The sequence below is a fragment of the Leptodactylus fuscus genome, chromosome 1 (assembly GCF_031893055.1).
Source record: "Leptodactylus fuscus isolate aLepFus1 chromosome 1, aLepFus1.hap2, whole genome shotgun sequence".
Classification (NCBI taxonomy): Eukaryota; Metazoa; Chordata; class Amphibia; order Anura; family Leptodactylidae; genus Leptodactylus; species Leptodactylus fuscus.
Window position 1 is genome coordinate 208,066,326 of NC_134265.1, and position 20,405 is coordinate 208,086,730.

The window sequence follows — 20,405 nt, forward strand, 5'->3', positions numbered from 1 at the left end:
GAGGAATGCCCCCCTGACTGTACCCGTCCTCACAGCTTAGTGTCATTGCTGGGTTGTAAGGAATGCCCCCTCTGACAGTACTGAGCTATGGATGTGCACTGTCAGGGAGGAGGGTTTCTCATAGCACAGCTAGACTGTCAGGAACGCCCTTCTAACAATGGGGAGATATCGGTAAAGTCACTGATATCTCTTGTCCCAGGGCACATAACGGGAAAGCCGACAGTGTGTTGAATTCAGTGCAGTGTCCGCTTTCTAGCGGTATATAAAACTGCATGTGCCCGAGGACATGAAAGGTCTTCTTTAAGTCATTCCATCAAGTTTGCTTGTTTTGTTATCTTTACTAAGTGCAGTCTGAATATGTGAACAGAGCCCGAAGAAAAGCGTTTACAGTAGCGCCCACATACTGTTCCAGCCAACCAGACGACTCCAGGATCAAATGTGCCTCACTGACCTCCACTGTATATCCGATCATGTGTGTTGCATTGAGGGGGTGGATACCTTTTCTAAGAGTTGCATAATAGGAGGCTCTCTGTGTTAACCTGCCGTCCGTAGTGGAAGTAGAACATCAGTGTGTCGTATTAAGACCTCACGCCACAAGCCATGGGTGGTGGAGCATAGCTTCTGAGTTCAGTAGCTCCCACTGTGACCCACAGTGGTGGCCCTGTAGTGATCTGCTGTACCAGGTTATGTGAAAGTCAGGTGCATCCACTTTCCAGGAGAAAGTCCCATGTCCCCAGCTACGGTTTAGCCCAGAGTCCACAGTGTGTTTGTAAATAAATTCTGCCCCAGCACAAAGTGGAAGTCATCTGACAAGAATTACAGTTCCAGTAAACCAACAACCTGCACAGCTACTCAGAATAATGGGCTTACAAGTGGGGAGGGTCAGACCTCAGCAGCTCTTCCCTAAAGAACAAAGGAAACAAAGTGATGAACTAATGGACAGTTGTGAACAGCTACCACAGGAAAGGGATTTTGCACCTGCACTTACAAGAATGGATACACCTGTATTCCCCTCACTTAGATTTCGGATGCCGTGATCACTATTGATTATTGATCACGACATCCAGGGGGTTAATCCGCCAGAGTATCTACCGACTTTGATGGCTGGTCCCTACGCTTGGCTGTATAACACAACCGAGGGCAGGATGTAATGCCGCTGGTACAGATTCTGTGCCTGCAGAATTACAGCACTGTACTGTTACTGATCTGAGCGCTAACGATATGCTTAACTGGATGTAATAGTACGGCACAAGCCGGGAACAGATTAGAGTCACGTCATGAGTGAATAACTCCCTAGGAAAAAAGAATCTTTTGCTACAAAATGTATAACCTTTCTAACATCCTAGATGAATTAATATGGTAAATGTTAATAATTATAACAATTTTTTATAATATGACTATTCTTGACATCTCAATATCGCAGATGGTTCCCATAACTTATTTTGTTGCGCAACCTTTTGAGGCAATCACTGCAATCAAACTATTCCTGTAACTGTCAGTGAGACTTCTGCACCTCTCAACAGGTATTTTGGCCCACTCCTCATGAGCAAACTGTTCCAGTTGTCCTTTTCCAGATGGCATGTTTCAGCTCCTTCCAAAGATGCTCAATAGGATTGACATCAGGGCTCATAGAGGGCTACTTCAGAATAGTCCAGTGTTTTCTTGGGTGTTTTTAGCTGTGTGCTTTGAGTATTTATCCTGTTGCAAGACCCACGACCTGCGACTGACTCCAAGCTTTCTGACACTGGGCAGCACATTTCTCTCCAGAATCCCTCGATAGTCTTGAGCTTCCATTGTACCCTACACAGATTCAAGACATCCTGTGCCAGATGCAGCAAAGGAGCCCCAAAACATAACAGAGCCTCCTCCATGTTTCACAGTAGGCACAGTGTTCTTTTCAAGATATGCTTCATTTTTCCATCTGTGAACATAGAGCTGATGTGCCTTGCCAAAAAGTTTGATATTTGTCTCTTCTGTCCATAGGACATTCTCCCAGAAGCTTTGTGGCTTGTCAACATGTAGGTTGGTTATTATTACTTTTGTCAGATTCAAGGTAGTTCTGTGACCATTGTGGGTTTTTCTTCATTAAATGAGAGGTACCAACAATTTTGTCCACCTGTGTAACTAATTTGAATGCTGAAAATACATAAACAATAAAACTGACAACCAATGCTTTTATTAGATTCGGTGGACCTAGAACATTAATAATTAAGCAATAATTCTAAGCATAAGGCTGGTTTCACACAACAAAGACTTGGCCAAGGAGCGCAGTCCATGTGTGAGCCTGATTTATCAGCCTTAATACTATACAGAGAGACAGACTCCTTGCATTATAGTAAGCTATGGTGCTAGAAGTTCCTACCTCCTAAAGAAATACAGTCCTGTGATTACTGTAAGGGGCTTATGGAATAACTGTGTCATTTGTCTGAACTTCTGCTGCCATCTACTGCCAAAAGACTAAATTGCAGGGCAAAACTATTCACAAAAGAACCCCCTTACATCTCAGAGAAAAATAGTATGTTCCAGTGAGGAAAAGCATGTGAATACAGGAAGCTGCAGGAAGAAGGAGACACATGTCATGCAGAGAGGACCTGCTGCAGGTTGATGTGTCCACTAAGGACTTTCCTTTGATAAACAAGGACCCTGAGAGACTTCACTACTCCTGCCTTGTGTCAACTTGTAAACAGGGGTACGTGGGAGTGAGTAGAGTGAGGGGCCATACAGCTCGGTCAAGCTTTAAAGGGATTCTACCATTAAAACACGTACAGCCCTCCAACGCGCGAGTGAACTCATCCAGGTGTCGGAGGGCTGTACAGACCTTACTGAGCATGTGCAGTACACTCTGTTCGGCAAATACTTCGCGGAGCATACTGCGCATGCGCGCAATTGCGGCCTCCAAATATGGCCGCCGGCCAGCTTGCGCAGTCGGCTCTTACAGGGTCTCACTGCCAGAGCCAACTGTGCATGCGTCACCCATGATGACGAAAGAAGAGGACACAGAAGGGGAGGAGGCAGATCAGGAAGAAGGCGTCGCTGGATTGCCCAGTTCCGCCCGAAGTGGAGACGCCTCCATCGGCGTTTGAGCTCTGGGGCCCGCCCTCATTGCTGCCGGACACTTATTAGCATACCGGGAAAAAACGGTATTTCTGATGACCGGCGCGGCGGAGACCACATCAAAAGGTAGGAGACGAATAGCCTTTCTTAAGGCTATTTCGACGTGGTCATTAGAAAAAAACATGTTTTAATGGTAGACTCCCTTTAAAGCAGCCTTGTGAGCTGGAAGACAAATCAGGCCCCTGCCTGGAAGATTGATACGGTGCACTGTATTACTGACTTATTTTAAGAGAGGCCTCTCCTAGTCAATGCATGCAGATTCTAACTAAGGACACTAGAGGGGTAACTACCACAGTTTGTTGTGCGCACTGTCATATTGAACTTGTATATTTTGCTTAGATACTGTATACTTATTTCTTACCTTCTCTCCCACTCTCATCCCCCTCCCCTCTTTATTATACTGTTTTATATCGTTGTTCCGTGGCTCCATCCAGTTACTGCGTATATTATAACCTGCTCCCCATTACATTACAATATGTGACATTATTTAATGGGGAGGCAGGAACTCCTAGCATCACATATAACTATAATGCAAGGAGTCTGTCTCTCCATATAGTATTCAGTTTGGTAAATCCAGCTCAAACAAGATATAGTTTCATAAATTAAATCTGGTTATGTGGATACTAATCTGAATTATATTACTACCTTAGATTTTTTAAACAAAAAACACATGGCCAGTTTGAGAATAAATTTTAGACCTTTGTTCAAGTAACGGCTTTATTAGAAAATAGTTTTTAACTGTTTATTATTATACAAAGGAGATTTTTTTTACAAAGATTCTCTGAACCCAGTGAGTTCCCCATTCAGTGTTAGACACGACCATTCCAATATAATGTTTTACAAAACCCTGTGTTCCAGGATCAGCGCACACAGTTTCTTGACAGGGTTTTTAATAGTAACATACAATATCTGCTAGACAGTTCTCCAAGAATGTAATATGGCAAATTATTTTGGTTGATCCATACAAATGATATATTTTCCATTTAATCTTCTAAGTGCCTGAAGAGACAAAATGCATCTCAGTGTTGGCATTAACATTAGCTACTCCAGTGCTGCCCACTCGTTGCTTGAAGAGGAAAGGAAAGACCTTGTTAAAGGCTTTGCGGAAGTTGGCACCCATAAAAGCATAGACAATTGGATTAATAGACGAATTGGTGTAAGACATACAGTGGGCCCATATCTTTACTTTGTATGTGTAATAGTCGCGCTTAAAGGTAGGACTAAAGGCTTGAAACACAATGTAGAGCTGGATGGGGCCCCAACAGACAGTGAAAAGTAAGACAATGACTGCCACCATGCGTGAAATTTTTGTACGCATAACCTCCGAGCGCTCAGCCAGAAGCTGTATCTGGAAGAAAAATAACAATCAACAATGGAAACAGCAAGATATACAATAATAAAAATATTCAGTGTCATTAATTAGTATTATAGTACCTATAGTATTAATAAGTATATTAAAATTGCAGTGCTGACTGTTTAGATCAGTAGCACTCAGAATGTACTTTGCTACATTAACCCGTTCCCGCTGACATTTTTGATTTTTGTTTTTCATTTTTGACTCCCCCCCCCCCCCTTCCAAATCCTATAACTTTTTTATTTCTCTGCTCTCAGAGTCATATAAGGTCTTAATGTTTGTGGGACATATTTTTCTTCATGATGCCACCATTAATTATTCTGTACAATGTACTGGGAGGCTGGAAAAAAAATTCAGAATGGGGTGGGGGGGGATTTGAAGAAAAAGTGCATTTGTGTGATTTTCTTAGGGGATTTGTTTTTTCGGTGTACACTGTGCAGCCAAAATGACATGTCACCTGTATTCTAATGTTTCGGTACAATTCTGAGGATACCAAATTTATATGGTTTTATTTACATTTTAACCCCTTAACAAAAATCCAAAACTGTGCCAAATTTTTTTTTTCTAAAAGTTGCCATATTCCGACAAAACCATAACTTTTTTATACTTTCATGTACGGGGATGTATAAGGTGTCTTTTTGCAGGGCAGGCTGTACTTTACAGTTATACCATTTTGGGGAATTGTTTTAGCTTTTATAATTTTTTTATCAATTTTTTTTCAGAGGCAGAACAGTGAAAAAGTGGTGGTTTGCCACTTTTGACTCTTTTTTCCCGCTACGGCGTGTACCATACAGGAAATTTTTTTTTATAGATTTGTAGAGCGGGCATTTGTGGACACAGGGATACCTAACATGTATGTGTTTCACAGTATTTAAGTACTTTTATATATGTTCTATGGAAAGGGGGGTGATTTTAATTTAATTTAATTTTTTTTTGCATTTATTAGACCCCCTAGGGGTCTTGAACCCCAGGGGGTCTGATCACTAATGCAATGCATTACAATGCTAATGGATTGCAAAAAAATCGTCATTTTATTTTTCATAGAGCAGTCTGCAAAAGAAAATCTCTGCAGACAGGCCGGGGAGCCTTTATAAGGCTCCTGGCTGTCATGCCAACGTGACGTCAGTGATCACTGAAAAAATGGCGGCGCCCATGTGCCACCAGGAAAATGGCACCTCGGTCAGCTATGACCGAGGCACCAGAAGGGTTAATGTCCACGATCGGTGCAGGTACCAACTGTGGGCATTAGCGCATGGTGTCTGCTGTATCATACAGCAGACACCAGGCGGCTGTGGTGACCTCCCAACTCCCCTTGGGAGGGGTTAAAGAAAACTAAACCCTGAAAACTAATTAAAAAATTGTAAACAAAATCATGCAATGTACAGTTCATCTATAAGTAAGTCTGTAGGCTAATCTGTCACCGTTGCTATAAGTTTAGCTGAAATCTGACAGACACATAGTAAGAAGACAGAAAATCCTTCCTGCCTCTAACTTCCCCTACAGTTGCCCATCCATGAATGTGAAAACTAGCTTGCTGATGAGAATTATTTGGAAACAGAGATAGAGGTATATATCGGTACATTTGATCAGTACTAGAGATCAGCAAGTAGTGAAATATTCAATATTCGTTTTGAGTAGCCCCTCAATATTCGACTAGTCGACCGAATATCGAATCCCATTATAGTCTATGGGGAAAAAAAATGCTCGTTTCAGGGGAAACCACTATTCGACTAAGGAGAGTCAACAAGTCCACTATGACACCTCACCAAATGATGCCAACACCTCTGGAATGCAACTGGGACAGCAGGGGAAGCATGCCTGGGGGAATCTTAAACGCTCTAGTCCCAGTATTACCCCACTATCACAGCCTATTAACTAGCCACTTTCAAACGCAATAGAACCTCTATGAAAGTTGAAAAATACTTGGAAACCTTCTTTCCTCCACAATAGTATGGAGAGAAACACAAATTTAAAGCTAAAGAAACAATAGCATGCACCCCTTTAAATCACGTTGCCCATGACAACCACAGATGGCATAGGCAATGGGAAATCCAACAGCCCCCACCCTTAACTGGCATTGTGTGTGTGATGTGGTAAGACCTTCAAAAATTCACTTTTCTGGTCCTTAACGTGAGCCCTTCCAAATTAAGTTAGAGTCCCTTAAGCTGAGCTACCAGCAGAGATTGAGGCCCTTTAGGTGACTTCAGCCTTTTACCAGCCTAGTTTTAGGCCCTTTAAGTTAGTTCAGCCTTGCACCAGTGAAGTGTTAGGCCCTTTAAGTGAGTTGCACCTTGCACCAGCAGAGTTTTTTGCCCTTTGGGTGAGTTGAGCCTTGCACCAGCAGAGTGTTAGCCCCTTTAAAACTCTTAGCCCCTAAAACGGTGGTTCCAGAACCATCACTCTCATTGTATGGGATTGATGCAGTGGATTGGACTGAGGACCCAGACATTGACCTTGATTTTGATTGGGAAATTGATAACATTTTGGCATCAAGTCCTGGGGGTAACTTTTATTTAGAGGACCGCAAAGGTGGAGAATTAGCTGCAACCACTACTACCGGTAATGGTTCTGTAATATCGGACTCTACATTACCTCTACAGGGTTATGATCGGGTGTTAATAGTCCAAACAACATGCCTCAGTACTTTAGATGTAGATCAGAAACCACTTTCCTTTCCGACACCAGATTTAACCAAGGATCATCATCCTGCTGAGATGGAGCCACTAAAGAAACCTTGCCATGCAAGGCATGTCCTGGAGCTGCGACTGAGCCAAATGTAAACACAGAGTCCTTTGAAACTGAACAAAATTCAAAGTGTCAAAAGACTTTAGAGACTGTTGAAAGTAATGGGATCCAGAATGAGGAGTTCATCACGAGGCTGACAGACCCAACTCCAAATGCTGCAGCACAAGCAACCAGTAGTCAGACTATTGTCTTTTCTTCAAGTAAGACACAAGATTCTTTGGAACCAGAGCAGGAAAACCCAGTGATTGCCATTGCAGCAGTGTCTAGGCCATCTTTCAGAGCAATTCATGCAGAGATTGAATTGGAGAAAAATAAGAACATTTACTGTGATCGAGTCTTCATGCACATTAGTGGGCATGGACAACCTAACATACAAGATCCTCATGCTGAGATGGCCTCATTACTGAACAAGATCAACCAGGATAATCAGGGCTGGAAACAGCCATCAGATCTTACCGAAAGCAATCACCCTTAGTTTGGAAAGAAGCCATCTAAACGTTGCACCTTTATTTGAGTTGAGCATTGCAACAACAGAATGTTAGGCCCCTTGGGTGAGTTGAGCCTTTAACCAGCAGTGTTTTTGGCCCTTTGGGTGAGTTGAGCCTTGCACCAGCGTTGTTTTAGAATTTAACCCTTTGGGTGAATTGAGCCTTGCACCAGCAGTGTTTTTGGCCCTTTGGGTGAGTTGAGCCTTGTACCAGCAATGTTTTTGGCCCTTGGGGTGAGTTGAGCCTTGTACCAGCAGTGTTTTTGGCCCTTTGGATGACTTGAGCCCTGTACCAGCAGTGTTTTTGACCCTTAGGGTGAGTTGAGCCTTGCACCAGTAATGTTTTTGGCCCTTGGGGCAAGTTGAGCCTTGTAACAGCAGTGTTCTTGGCCCTTTGGGTGAGTTGAGCCTTGTACCAGCAGTGTTTTTGGCCCTTGGGCTGATTTGAGCCTTGCACCAGCAGTGTTTTAAATTTTGGTCCTTTGGGTGAATTGAGCCTTTAACCAGCAGAGTTTTTGGCCCTTTGGGTGAGCCCTAAAATATTAATTTTCAGGACCTTGGGGTGAGCCCTAAAACATTAATTGTAAGACCCTTGGGATGAGCCCTAAAACATTATTTGTCAGGCCCTTGGGGTGAGCCCTAAAACATTATTTGTCAGGCCCTTGGGGTGAGCCCTAAAACATTATTTGTCAGGCCCTTGGGGTGAGCCCTAAAACATTATTTGTAAGGCCCTTGGGGTGAGCCCTAAAACATTATTTGCCCTAAAACATTAATGGGGTTTTTTAAATTATTTTTTAATGGTGACAGTGGTGGTGTTGGAGGAGGAGGACGACAAGGAACTTGTAAGCTGGCACAGACACATGGAACTGTGTCTCGTCAGTACTGTAGACGGGACATGCTGGTTGTGGGTCCACAATATCTGCTATCCACTCTAACATAGGTTCCTGGTGCTCGGACCTCGTCAGCAGGGTACCCTGCACCCTGCTTGACGTTGTGGCACTGCTGGCTGCCCCTCTCCAGTAGCTAATTGGATCCGCAGTCGAGCTACTGTGGCCTGAATCCCCAGCTAGATTTCCACGTCCCTGTCCTCGTCCTTTTGTGCTAATGATGAGGGACACTGCAGGCTGCCCCTCTCCAGTAGCTGGTCTGTTGCCTGGATCCCCAGCTGAATTTCCACGTCCCCATCCTCGTCCCTTTATGCTACCCTGACGCATCGTCAGATGTGTACAGGTGACGGTACGAAGCTTTAGGGCCCCTTCACATGGAGTAAACGTGCGTGTATTTTGGCAACATACACGTGTAAAAATCAGACTCCCACTGACTTCAATGGCATTTCTTTTTACACGTGTAAAAAAAAAAACACACGTCAAAATACACATCAAAATACACGAGTAAAATGTCAGTGAAGTCAATGGGAGTCTTATTTTTACACGTGTATTTTGCCAAAATACACGCGTGTTTACTCCATGTGAAGGGGCCCTTATTCTCACCCCACTTGTAATCAATTTGAGCCCTAAAAAGGGCTTCTGTGAAGTTTTGGCAGGTTGAGTGTATATACAGTTCAGTATATACACTCTTCCTGCAGTGTAGCTCTGAAAAGAGCTTTGTGTTTTCAGCTTTCCTGCCTAGCAGAAGCTAATCGCTATCTGACCCTCACTACGATGTCTCTCCCTAGCTCACCAAACCGCATCTGACACGAGTATGGCTGCCACTATTCTTATAAATCCGAGGTCACCTGATTTAGCCAGCCAATGACTTTTTCCTATTTTTTTCCGATGTCTACATTTCCTGCTTCCTGTCCCACTTTCCCTGCACAGTTATTGGTGCAAAAATAGGGCCAGTGAAGGTGGGAGGGGATACAAATTTTTACTGTGTTTACAGCGTGGTCTTCGTTTAAAATCGAATATGTCGAATAGCCTGATATTCAATCGAATACCTACTCGATCGAACAGTATTTGCTCATCTCTAATCAGCACTCTTTATTACAGCACTAAGTGGCATGTTACCCAACTTTCCTGTCAAGTTAAGGGTCCATTCACACGGAGGAAAATGGTGAGGAATTTGGTGTGGAATTTCAGCGCTAATAAAAAACCTCCCATTGATTTCAATGTGTAGTGTGCGTAAGACGGCACCCATTGAAGTCAATGGGATTCTGTTTTGAAGCGCTCACTCTGACATGTGTTTACTCCGTGTGAACGCAGCTTAATATTACCAGCCACAATAGTAATGTAGGGAATCTCCCATACAGTTCTATTGCAGTCTATGGGATGACTGCAAGTTCAAGCCCCCCTGGAGGGGCTAATAAAATAGTTAAAAAAATAACTATAAAAAATAAATAAAAAACTAAAAGTGCAAATCACATCCCTTTCCTTAGAATACATATAAAACTAAAATATTACTGTGAAACTCATACACATTAGATATTCCTGTGTCGATCTGCTGATATACAAACCTATCACATATGGTAAATGTCATAGCGGGAAAAAAAATGTTAAACGTGCTGAACCGCTGTTCTTTTAAACTGCTTCGCCTTTGATAAAAATTTGAATAAAAAGTGATCAAAGTAATAGGCATTCCCCAAAATGGTGTAACTAAAAAGTACACCTGGCCACACAAAAAATGATGCCCTGTCCATTCCTGAAATATATAAAAAAAAAGGTAAGGGTGTTAGAAAATGGTGGCTTTTTTGCAACATTTTGGATTTTTGTTAAGGGGTTAAAATGTAAATAAAAGTATATAATTTTGGAATCCTCGGAATCGTACCAAAACTAGAATACAGGTGACATGTCATTTGGCTGCACAGTGAACGCCGTAAAAATGAAACCCATAAGAAAGTCGCACTTTTTTCCAATTCCATCTCATTCTGAATTGTTTGAGCTTCCCAGTATATTGTACAGAATAATAAATGGTTCCATTATGATGAACAATTTGTCTCGTAACCATTAAACTCTCATATGGCTCTGTAAATAGAAAATAAAAAAGTTATGTGGTTTGGAAGGCAGAGAGGCAAAAACGAAAAAGCAGGAAGGGGTTAACATCAACATTGGCAAATTCCACTTCAGGGAAAGATGTTGCAAAACTATAATTCCCATATGTTATTTATGTTATTAAATATTTTACCACATTTTTTGTCAAAATTTTTTCTTCCTATTTTCCTCCTCTAAAACCTAGATGAGTCTAAGGGGTAGTTCACACAGAGTAAACTGGCGTGTATTTTGGCATGTAATTTTACACGTGTAAAATAAGACTTCCATTGACTTCAATGACATTTTACCAAAATACACGCCAGTTTACTCCGTGTGAACTACCCCTAAGTCTGTTTGCCCACTACAGTATTTTTCACAGGTCTCTGGGCCGTGGATTCTACAGCTCCATAGACTTCTATGGAGCTGCAAAATTCACAGCTTTGTGCACAAAGAAGTCTATGGAACCATCAATCCATGCCCCAAAGGCCCATGAAAAATACTATAGTGTGCAAGCAGCCAATAAGAATACCAGACGTGTTTTATCAGTGCGTGCATGTATGTGTGTGCACACATGTGTGGTCCGTGTATGCATCTGTGCATACATGTGTGTGGTCCATGTATATGTATGCGTGCGTGTGATCCATGTGTTTGTGCGAGTGCAGTGCAAGTGTATGCGTGCAGTAGTTGTGTGTGCTCTGTTCGTCCGTGTGTATAGTGTGCATCCATCCGAGTGTGTTTGCGTGCAGGTGTGTGTGTGGTGTGCATGTGTTATTTGTGGGGTGGTGTTGTGATATTTGTGGGGTGGTTGTGTTGTGTGTCTAGAGTGCTCTGGTGTTTGTGTGGTGTGTTGTGGCATTTGTGTGGTGTTGTGCTTGTGGGTTGGTGTATGTGTGATGTTTATATGGTGTTTGTGAAATGTTTGTGTGTTGTGTGTGGTGGTGCGGCCCCTTTAGCAGAGACTCTTTGGCGCCATCTCTATAATCCGTCCCTCAGTCACAACTGTTGTTTTCCCCTCAGCACTTTCACTTTCACATTTCCCCATTATATGTATAGGGCCTAACTTCGGGTGCCCAAATCTCATGACGGGGGGACGCTAGCGAGATGTAACATAAGCACTATTCTGCTCCTGTGGGTGGAGAGGGGGCGTGCCAAATTTCAGCGAAATCGGGCGAGAACTGTGGATTTGTATAGAGCAGACTACTACAGGATTTGAGTTATATATATAGATTTCTGGATTCAAAACTCAGAACATTTGAAAAAAATAAGTCTTTAAATTGTATTTTTTGGACTATAGGTCCATTCACACAGAGGAAAATGGTGAGGAATTTGGTGTGAAATTTCAGCGCTGAAAAAAAGCCTCCCATTGACTTCAATGGTTTCTTTTTCTGCTAGAACAGAGTTTTTTGGTGAAGATTTTGGCCAGGAAAAAAATCAGCTTCAGGAATTAAGAAATGTTTTTTGAAGAGGTTTTTTGAAGCATTTTTTGAGTCTTTTTTTTTTCCTTCAGCACAATGCATGGGCCTTGAAAAAAAAAGCTAGCTTTTCTTTCCTTGCATTTTTTTGCCAATTCTGCGCCCAAATCTGCAACGTGATTTTGCAGGCGGAATCCGCCTGAAGGAAGCTTTTTTTTTTTTCCGCAAGTGGAGAAATAAAGCGAGTGGAACCCATAGAACTCTATGGGTAGGCATTCTTTCCACGTGGATTCTGACACGGATTCAGCATCAAAAATCAGTGCCAAAAAGGAAAACAGCGCTGTATTTGGCGCTGCTGAAGGGACCGCACCACCACACACAACACATTAACATTTCACAAACACTATATGAACATCACACAGACAGCACACATAAACCAACCCACAAGCACAACACCACACAAATACCACAACACGCCACACAAATACCAGACCACTCTAGACACACACAACACAAACAACACCCCATAAATACCACATCATCATCTCATAAATACCACATGCACACCCCACAAATACACACACACGCAAGGACCACACACGCACGCAAACACATGGATGCACATGGACGAACTTAGCACGTGTACTCACACACAACTACCGCACACATGGACACTTGAACTGTGTACGCACAAACACATGGATCACACGCGTGCACACACACACACATGCATACATATACACGGACCACAAACGTGCATGCACACATGCATATATACTCATGGATCACACGCATGCACACACACACACGCACGCAAGGACAAAACACACACGCAAACACACTCAGATGGATGCACACTACGCACATGGACGAACATAACACATGTGTACTCACACACACTTGCACTGCACACGCACAAACACATGAATCACATGCGCACATACAAGTATACATATACACGGACCACACACCTACATGCACACCCACATACATACACATGGATCACACGCGTGCACACACACACACAAATACACGCATGCGCATACACACTGATACATATACACGGACCACACATGTGTATGCACACACGCATACAGTGGCGTAACTACCGCCATAGCAGCGGAGGCAGCTGCCACAGGGCCCGGGACATTAGGGGCCCGGTGACAGCTGCTACCGCTGCTATCATTATACTCGGGGGTCTTTTCGGACCCCTGAGTATAATGATTGGCGGACCGGGAGAGGTAAGAGGTAACATAAAAAACACTGTTACTTACCTCTCCACGATCCTGCCAAGCCTCCTTTCTGACGTCTCTGACGTCACATGAACTCAGCCTGCGTCCCGGGTCATGTGACGTCTGACGTCATAGCAGAAGGACGGCAGCAGAGAAGACCACGTAGGAGCCAGGGGACAGGTAAGTAACAGTGTTTTTTTTAGGTTTTTATTCCCCCGGGTCTCTGATTATTATACTCTGGGGTCTGAAAAGACCCCAGAGTATAATAATTGTTTATGGGTGTCCACTATGGGGGATAATACTGTGTGCAGGGGCCACTATGGGGGATAATACTGTGTGTAGGGGCCACTATGGGGGATAATACTGCATGCAGGGGCCACTATGGGGCATAATAGAACGCGCAGGAATGCGTATGAGGGGTCGGTCGAGGTCTTCGGGGGAGGGCATGTCAAAAGTTCGCCACGGGGCCCCGCCGTTCGCAGTTAAAAGGAGGTGGACACCGGCAGCTCTTCATTGGTGAGTATAAGAGTGTGTTTGAGTGTGTGTCAGTCAGTCATAGTGAAGAGCGTAGTGAGGAGCATATAATACTGTGTGTGTGGGATTAAGGAGGCGCATATAATACTGGAAGAGCGTACTGAGTAGCATATAATACTGTGTGTGGGGGTACTGAGGAACATATAATACTGGGGGGATGCGTACTAAAGAGCATATAATACTGGGGGGATGCGTACTAAAGAGCATATAATACTGGGGGCGTATTGATAAGCATATAATACTGTGTGTGGGTGCCACTGTGGAGCATATAATCCTGTGGGGGGCTACTATGGAGCGTATAACACTGTGTGGTGGGCCTACTGTGGAGCATATAATACTGTAGGGGGGGGCCACTGCGGAGCATATAATACTATTTATATCACACAGTATCTGTTTTATAGCAGACGTAATATTAGTACAGGATGTAAGAACATTGAACGGTCACTATAAAATAGATCCTGTGCGATGTAAATAGTAAAAATTAATTGTTCAAAGTACTAAATGCAGAGACCTTTACATTTCAGTACAAAGTTGTTTGTATTATTAAAAGCTCTGTAAAGCCCCATTCATACAACTGTAATTTGTGGGTCTGTGACTGTCCGCAATAGTATTAAGGATAAATTGCTGTGTTGGCACTTCACGATAATTTAGTGGGGTTTGGGTTGCAGTTTGGGCACTCGGGCTCTAAAAGGTTCGCCATCACTGTACTAAGTTGTTAATTGGGTGTAAATGTTTTATATGTTTGTGTAAGGTACATAAATTTTAATTTTTATAAATATAAATGAATTTTTATGAATATGTAAAATCAATAAAAATGTTGAAATGAAAAAAAAAAAAAAGTTGTTCACATCAATGTTACGACAAATTAGTAAAATGCCAAAATAATAAAAATGTAAAGTGGAAAAAAGAGTTACTGTAGCTCTCTGAAAATGTCAATTTCAGTGTGACACTGAAAATTTTACTTTAGCATAATCAGCAATTCAACATGTTTTCCGCGAGCGAAGCTGCGAGTATTCTACTAGTGTTATATAAAAGGCAGTTATTCTACTGCTTGGGTCACTAGCATCATTGAGGTCAATAGGAAGTTTTTTTCTTACCAAGCTTCAATAGTATATTTCTTTTCATGCAAATGTATCAGTATATAGAGGCATATCTCCATGTAACGGTATATTATGTGTATATCTTAATATATGTATATTTTAGACAATAATAATACTTTACAATAGGAAAGTTAATGACTTTAAACCCACATTCCCACATCTATGTTGTTTGATCCATTCTTCTGGTCTGTAAAAACCGCCTTCACAAAGTTTGAAAACTGCCTTTCGGACCAGAGGAATTTTTCAATTCTTGACCCCCCTCCTTCCAAACTCTATAATTTTGTTATATTTCCACTCTCAGAGCCATATGAGGGCTTAAGGTTTGCGGAACAAACTCTTCTTCATAATGGTACCATATATACTGTATATTTATCATATATTTATACTATACAATGTACTGGGAAGCTGTAAAAAATTCTGAATGGTGTGTGATAGGAGAAAAAGTGCATTTGGGTGACATTTTTACAGCGTGCACTCTGCAGCCAAAATCATGTCACCTGTATTTCGATACAATACTGGGGATACCAAATTTATATAGTTTTATTTACATTTTAATCCCTTAACCACTTCAGTACCGGGCCAATTTGTGGTCCAGGACCAGAAACATTTTCGGTTTTTTTTGCATGTGCGGTTTTGAGGACTGTAACATTTTTCTCATATGTCTCATTCAACTAATTTTTGTGTCTTTTTTCGTCTTTTGCGTCTTGTTTTTATTTTCAAATGTGTTTTAATTTTTTTTATATCTGGGAAAATATAAACTTAATAGGAGGGAAATTGTGTCTGGTTTTCACTTTATTATTATTTTTTTTATTTAATAACACAAAGTGCTACTGAAAAACTTTATAAAATAGTTTTTCCTCTCCATTACGGTAATTTTTATTTTGTATGGAATCGTTTGGGGGGTGGGGCTATAACCTTTAACAACTGTGTTTTATTAGCATATTATTTTATTTATTTTTTAAAATTATTTTATTTTTCATTTTTATTTTTTATTTTTTTCAGATTGTGTCCCCATAAGGTCATAAGAGACCTTTGGGGACATCTGATCACTTTTTTTTTGTTAGGGAGGCCGATTTTCCCTATAACTGAGGCTGCTACATTTAGCCTCAGTTGCAGGAGGACTACAGCCTCCTGCACACTGTTCTTTACACTTACAGAGCTGATCTGGGTCTTGTAGACACTTGTAAGACACTGAGCCCGGCGGATCACGTGACCGCCCATAGCCGTGTATACAGCGCTCATTGAGCGCTGTATACACAGCGATCGAGAAGGCAGGGAAGGGAATAAACCTTCCCTGCCATCTCTCTGCCGACTCCCAGCTTCAGCAGCTGTACGATCTCCGTGCAGCTGCTGTGTTCTGATTGGACGTACCGGTATGTCCTGTCAGAACTAGGCAACCACTTCGTAGGGGCCACACTCCTTGCAGCGCTGGAGTCCTGGTGTTCAAATCCTGCCAAGAGCAAAAAACCATCTGCAAGGAGTTTGTATGTTCTCCCCATGTTTGCATGGATTTCCATCCCATATTCCAAAAACAGACATAATGATAGGGAAAAATGGACATTGTGAGCTCTATGTGGGCTATATAATAACAATACATTTAAAAAAAAACAAAACAAAAAAAACTAGGCAACCACTTCCCAGACGTTTATAGTCTATGGGCGGTCCGGAAGTGGTTAACAAAAAAACATAAAACTTTGCAAAAAATTTTATTTTCTATAAGTTGTATTCTGACACCCACTTTTTTAATGCATGAGACATCTTTTTTTATTGCTCTGATCACATATTCTTCAAATTTTTATCCGAGACAAAATAGCGAAAAAACAGTGGTTTGGCACTTTAGATTTTTTTTTCTCACTACATCGTTCACCATATAGGAAAAATAGTTTGTAGACGGGGCGTTTTCAGACACAAGGATAACTAATGTGTATTTGTTTCATAGTAATTTTTAACTTTAATATTTTTTTCTAGAGAATGGAGAAGTGATTTGAACTTTTTTTTAAAATCACATTTATCAAACCCAATGCATTACAATGCATTGCAACATATCAGCATTTGTATGAGAGGCTGCATAAAGCTTCAGAAGGCTGTCTTGACAACAGGATCCCGGCCCCAGATCTCACTTGCAAAATGGCGTCTCGATAAGCTATGACGGAGGTGCCCGGGCTCTTATTACCCGTGACCAGTGTGGGCACTGATCTTGGGTATTAGGCTCCGTTCTCATGGAGTAACAGATCCTATTGATTTCAATGGGTGCCGGCTTACGCGCGTAACACATTGAAATCAATGGGATCTGTTTTGAAGCACCGCGCTCTGACATGTGTATACGTGTCTAAATGAGCAGCGCTTTACTCCATGAGAACGGAGCCTTAGAGCTGGGTTTCTGCTGTATTATATAGCAGACACCTGGTGGCTATGGCAGCCACTCAGCTCCCGAATGGCCGCCATATTTCAATAACTGACATCTGTCGTTCTATTACAGCAAATGTCAGGAAAGGGTTAAAGAGTAAAAACAGTCCAGATAATGAATGATAAAAGATCCTGAGGGACCCAGTTGACTATTATGGGGCCTTCACATCTCCTGACTGCGTGATTTTTTCATCCACATTTTCAGAAGGGGACAGTCATGGCTTCTGTGTATGTAGAGTGCTCTGTATGTGGATAGTGTCTGACTAAAGAATCTGCATCTCCATGTTACTTGTGACTTCTTAAGTAAACTGTGCCGTAAGCACCGTCTGTTCTAGTTTCACTGTGTCACCTGTGTCATTCGCACCTAACAATGGGTACACTCAAAACACTTTAGGGTAAGTTCACACAGGGTTTTTGGTCCAGAATATGAACCGGCATGCAGTCGCGCACTCTGCTCCGGATTAAGCCCAATGAATGGGCCTAGTCAGGAGGAGGGAGTGTCTTCAGGCCGAATTGCGAGGCGAAACGACCTGAAGAATGAGCATCTCGCTCCCGGAAATAGAACTGACTGGCTCCCATTGATTTAAATGGAAGCTGTCTTTTTGGTCAGGATTTTGAGGCGGATACGGCCTCAAAATCCTGACCAAAAAAACTCAGTGTGAACTTACCCTAACATCCAAGAGACCCACAGTAGGGAGTGCTGCAGTGAAAGATCATCATCAACCACTTAGATGCAACCTGGTCATTCTTGTGCCTTTCCACTGGGGCCTGTAAGAGGATTTGGCACAAAAACAATTGTAAAAAGAGGAAGTACGTAGCAGCCATCTTTAGACTCCATTGCCACAATGCTAGCCCATGAGGACTATATTACTTTGTACACACATTATTATGCGCAATAGTGGCCCCTGCACACAGTATTATGCCCCATAGTGACCCCTGTACACAGTATCATGCCCCATTGTGGACCCATGAACAATTACTATACTCTGTGGTCTTTCTGGACCCCAGAGTATAATGGGGGGAGACCCAGGGGAGGATACAAATATAACAAACACTGTTATTTGCATCTCCCTGGGTATGGCGCACTCCCCACAGATCTCTTCAATGTTGGACCAGACGTCACCTAACCCAGGCCAGCATCGTGACACATAATGACGGTGGCCTGGCCACGTGATGTCTGTGACGTCAACAAACAGGCTTGAAGTCTACCGGAGCGCGGGATGGGTAAGTAACACTGTTGTTTATGTTCCTTTACCGCCCCTGGCCCAATGATCATTATATTCCGGGGTCTAAAAAGACGCCAGAGTATAATGATAGCAGTGTATGTTGGTTTTTGCAGGCCCGCAGCCTCACTTACCAATCCCCACTCCTGATCACAGCCACATCCGCAGAAGGGGAAGTGCAGGTGGCTGTGAGCAGGAGTGAGGATCGGTAAGGAAATAGGCCCATTATTTCTGTAGGTATAATTGATATGCTGCGATTTTTAAAAATACAAGCAATTTTGATAATGTGGCTTTTCCGCTGCAGATATTTTTCTACAATGTGTGGATGGGATTCAGCTAGAATCCCATCCTCTTTGCAGGTAGTGTAAAACGTAGCATTTTTGCCGCAGTGAAATGCTGCTTTTTCGCTTTTTTTAATAGCTACAATATAGAGTACCAGTGGCTTAACTAGGAATGGCGAACTTTTGACATGGGGCCCCCCCGACACCGAAGATCTCGACTGAGTCCCTCCTACGCATTCCTGCGCACTCTATTATGACCAATAGTGGCCCCTGCACACAGTATTATGTCCCTTAGAGGCCCCTGCACACAGTATTATGCCCAATAGTGGCCACTGCACACAGTATTATACCCAATAGTGGCCCCTGCACACAGTATTATGTCCCTTAGAGGCCCCTGCACACAGTATTATACCCCATAGTGGCCCCTGCACACCGTATTATACCCAAGAGTGGCCACTGCACACAGTATTATGTCCCTTAGTGGCCCCTACAGGACTAAATACTGTCTTGTCACCGCTGACCGCTATATCAGGAAAATTGTGGATAAAAAAATCTGGTCCTGTGCATTACAATTTAGTAACTCCATGTGCTTCATATTAATAGCAGTTAACCCCATCATGTCCCTCACATTAACCCCTGTGTGCCTCACCATAAGAGTTACTGATATGTGAGAGACATGGAGGTAATAATAAAGTATCTTCATTACTATTACCCCCATATGTCTCGCATATCAGTAACTCTTACGGTGAGGCACACAGGGGTGAGGGACATGATAGAGTTAACTGCTATTAATATGAGGCACATGGAGTTACTAAAACAAAAGTAATCACCCCAAATGCCTGATATTAATAAGTATAGTAACCCCGGTATGTACCTGTGTACCTGATATTAATAAGTATAGTAACCCCAGTGTGTACCTGTGTACCTGATATTAATAAGTATAGTAACCCCAGTATGTACCTGTGTACCTGATATTAATAATTATAGTAACCCCAGTATGTACCTGTGTACCTGATATTAATAAGTATAGTAACCCCAGTATGTCCTGTGTACCTGATATTAATAAGCATAGTAACCCCAGTATGTACCTGATATTAATAAGTATAGTAACCCCAGTATGTACCTGTGTACCTGATATTAATAAGTATAGTAACCCCAGTATGTACCTGTGTACCTGATATTAATAAGTATAGTAACCCCAGTGTGTACCTGTGTACCTGATATTAATAAGTATAGTAACCCCAGTGTGTACCTGTGTACCTGATATTAATAAGTATAGTAACCCCAGTGTGTACCTGTGTACCTGATATTAATAAGCATAGTAACCCCAGTATGTCCTGTGTACCTGATATTAATAAGCATAGTAACCCCAGTATGTACCTGATATTAATAAGTATAGTAACCCCAGTATGTACCTGTGTACCTGATATTAATAAGTATAGTAACCCCAGTATGTACCTGTGTACCTGATATTAATAAGTATAGTAACCCCAGTGTGTACCTGTGTACCTGATATTAATAAGTATAGTAACCCCAGTGTGTACCTGTGTA

The 20,405-nt window shown here is 42.3% G+C and overlaps 1 protein-coding gene across 1 annotated transcript in view; it reads right to left on the reverse strand.

Moving 5' to 3' along the window:
- Positions 1-4,105: 4,105 nt before the first annotated feature.
- Positions 4,106-20,405, reverse strand: part of KISS1R (KISS1 receptor) — a 256,594-nt gene continuing 240,294 nt past the window's right edge. The window contains exon 5 of the mRNA XM_075283646.1: positions 4,106-4,462. Within this exon, the coding sequence (XP_075139747.1) occupies positions 4,106-4,462 (357 nt within the window). The remainder of the gene's footprint in view (positions 4,463-20,405) is intronic.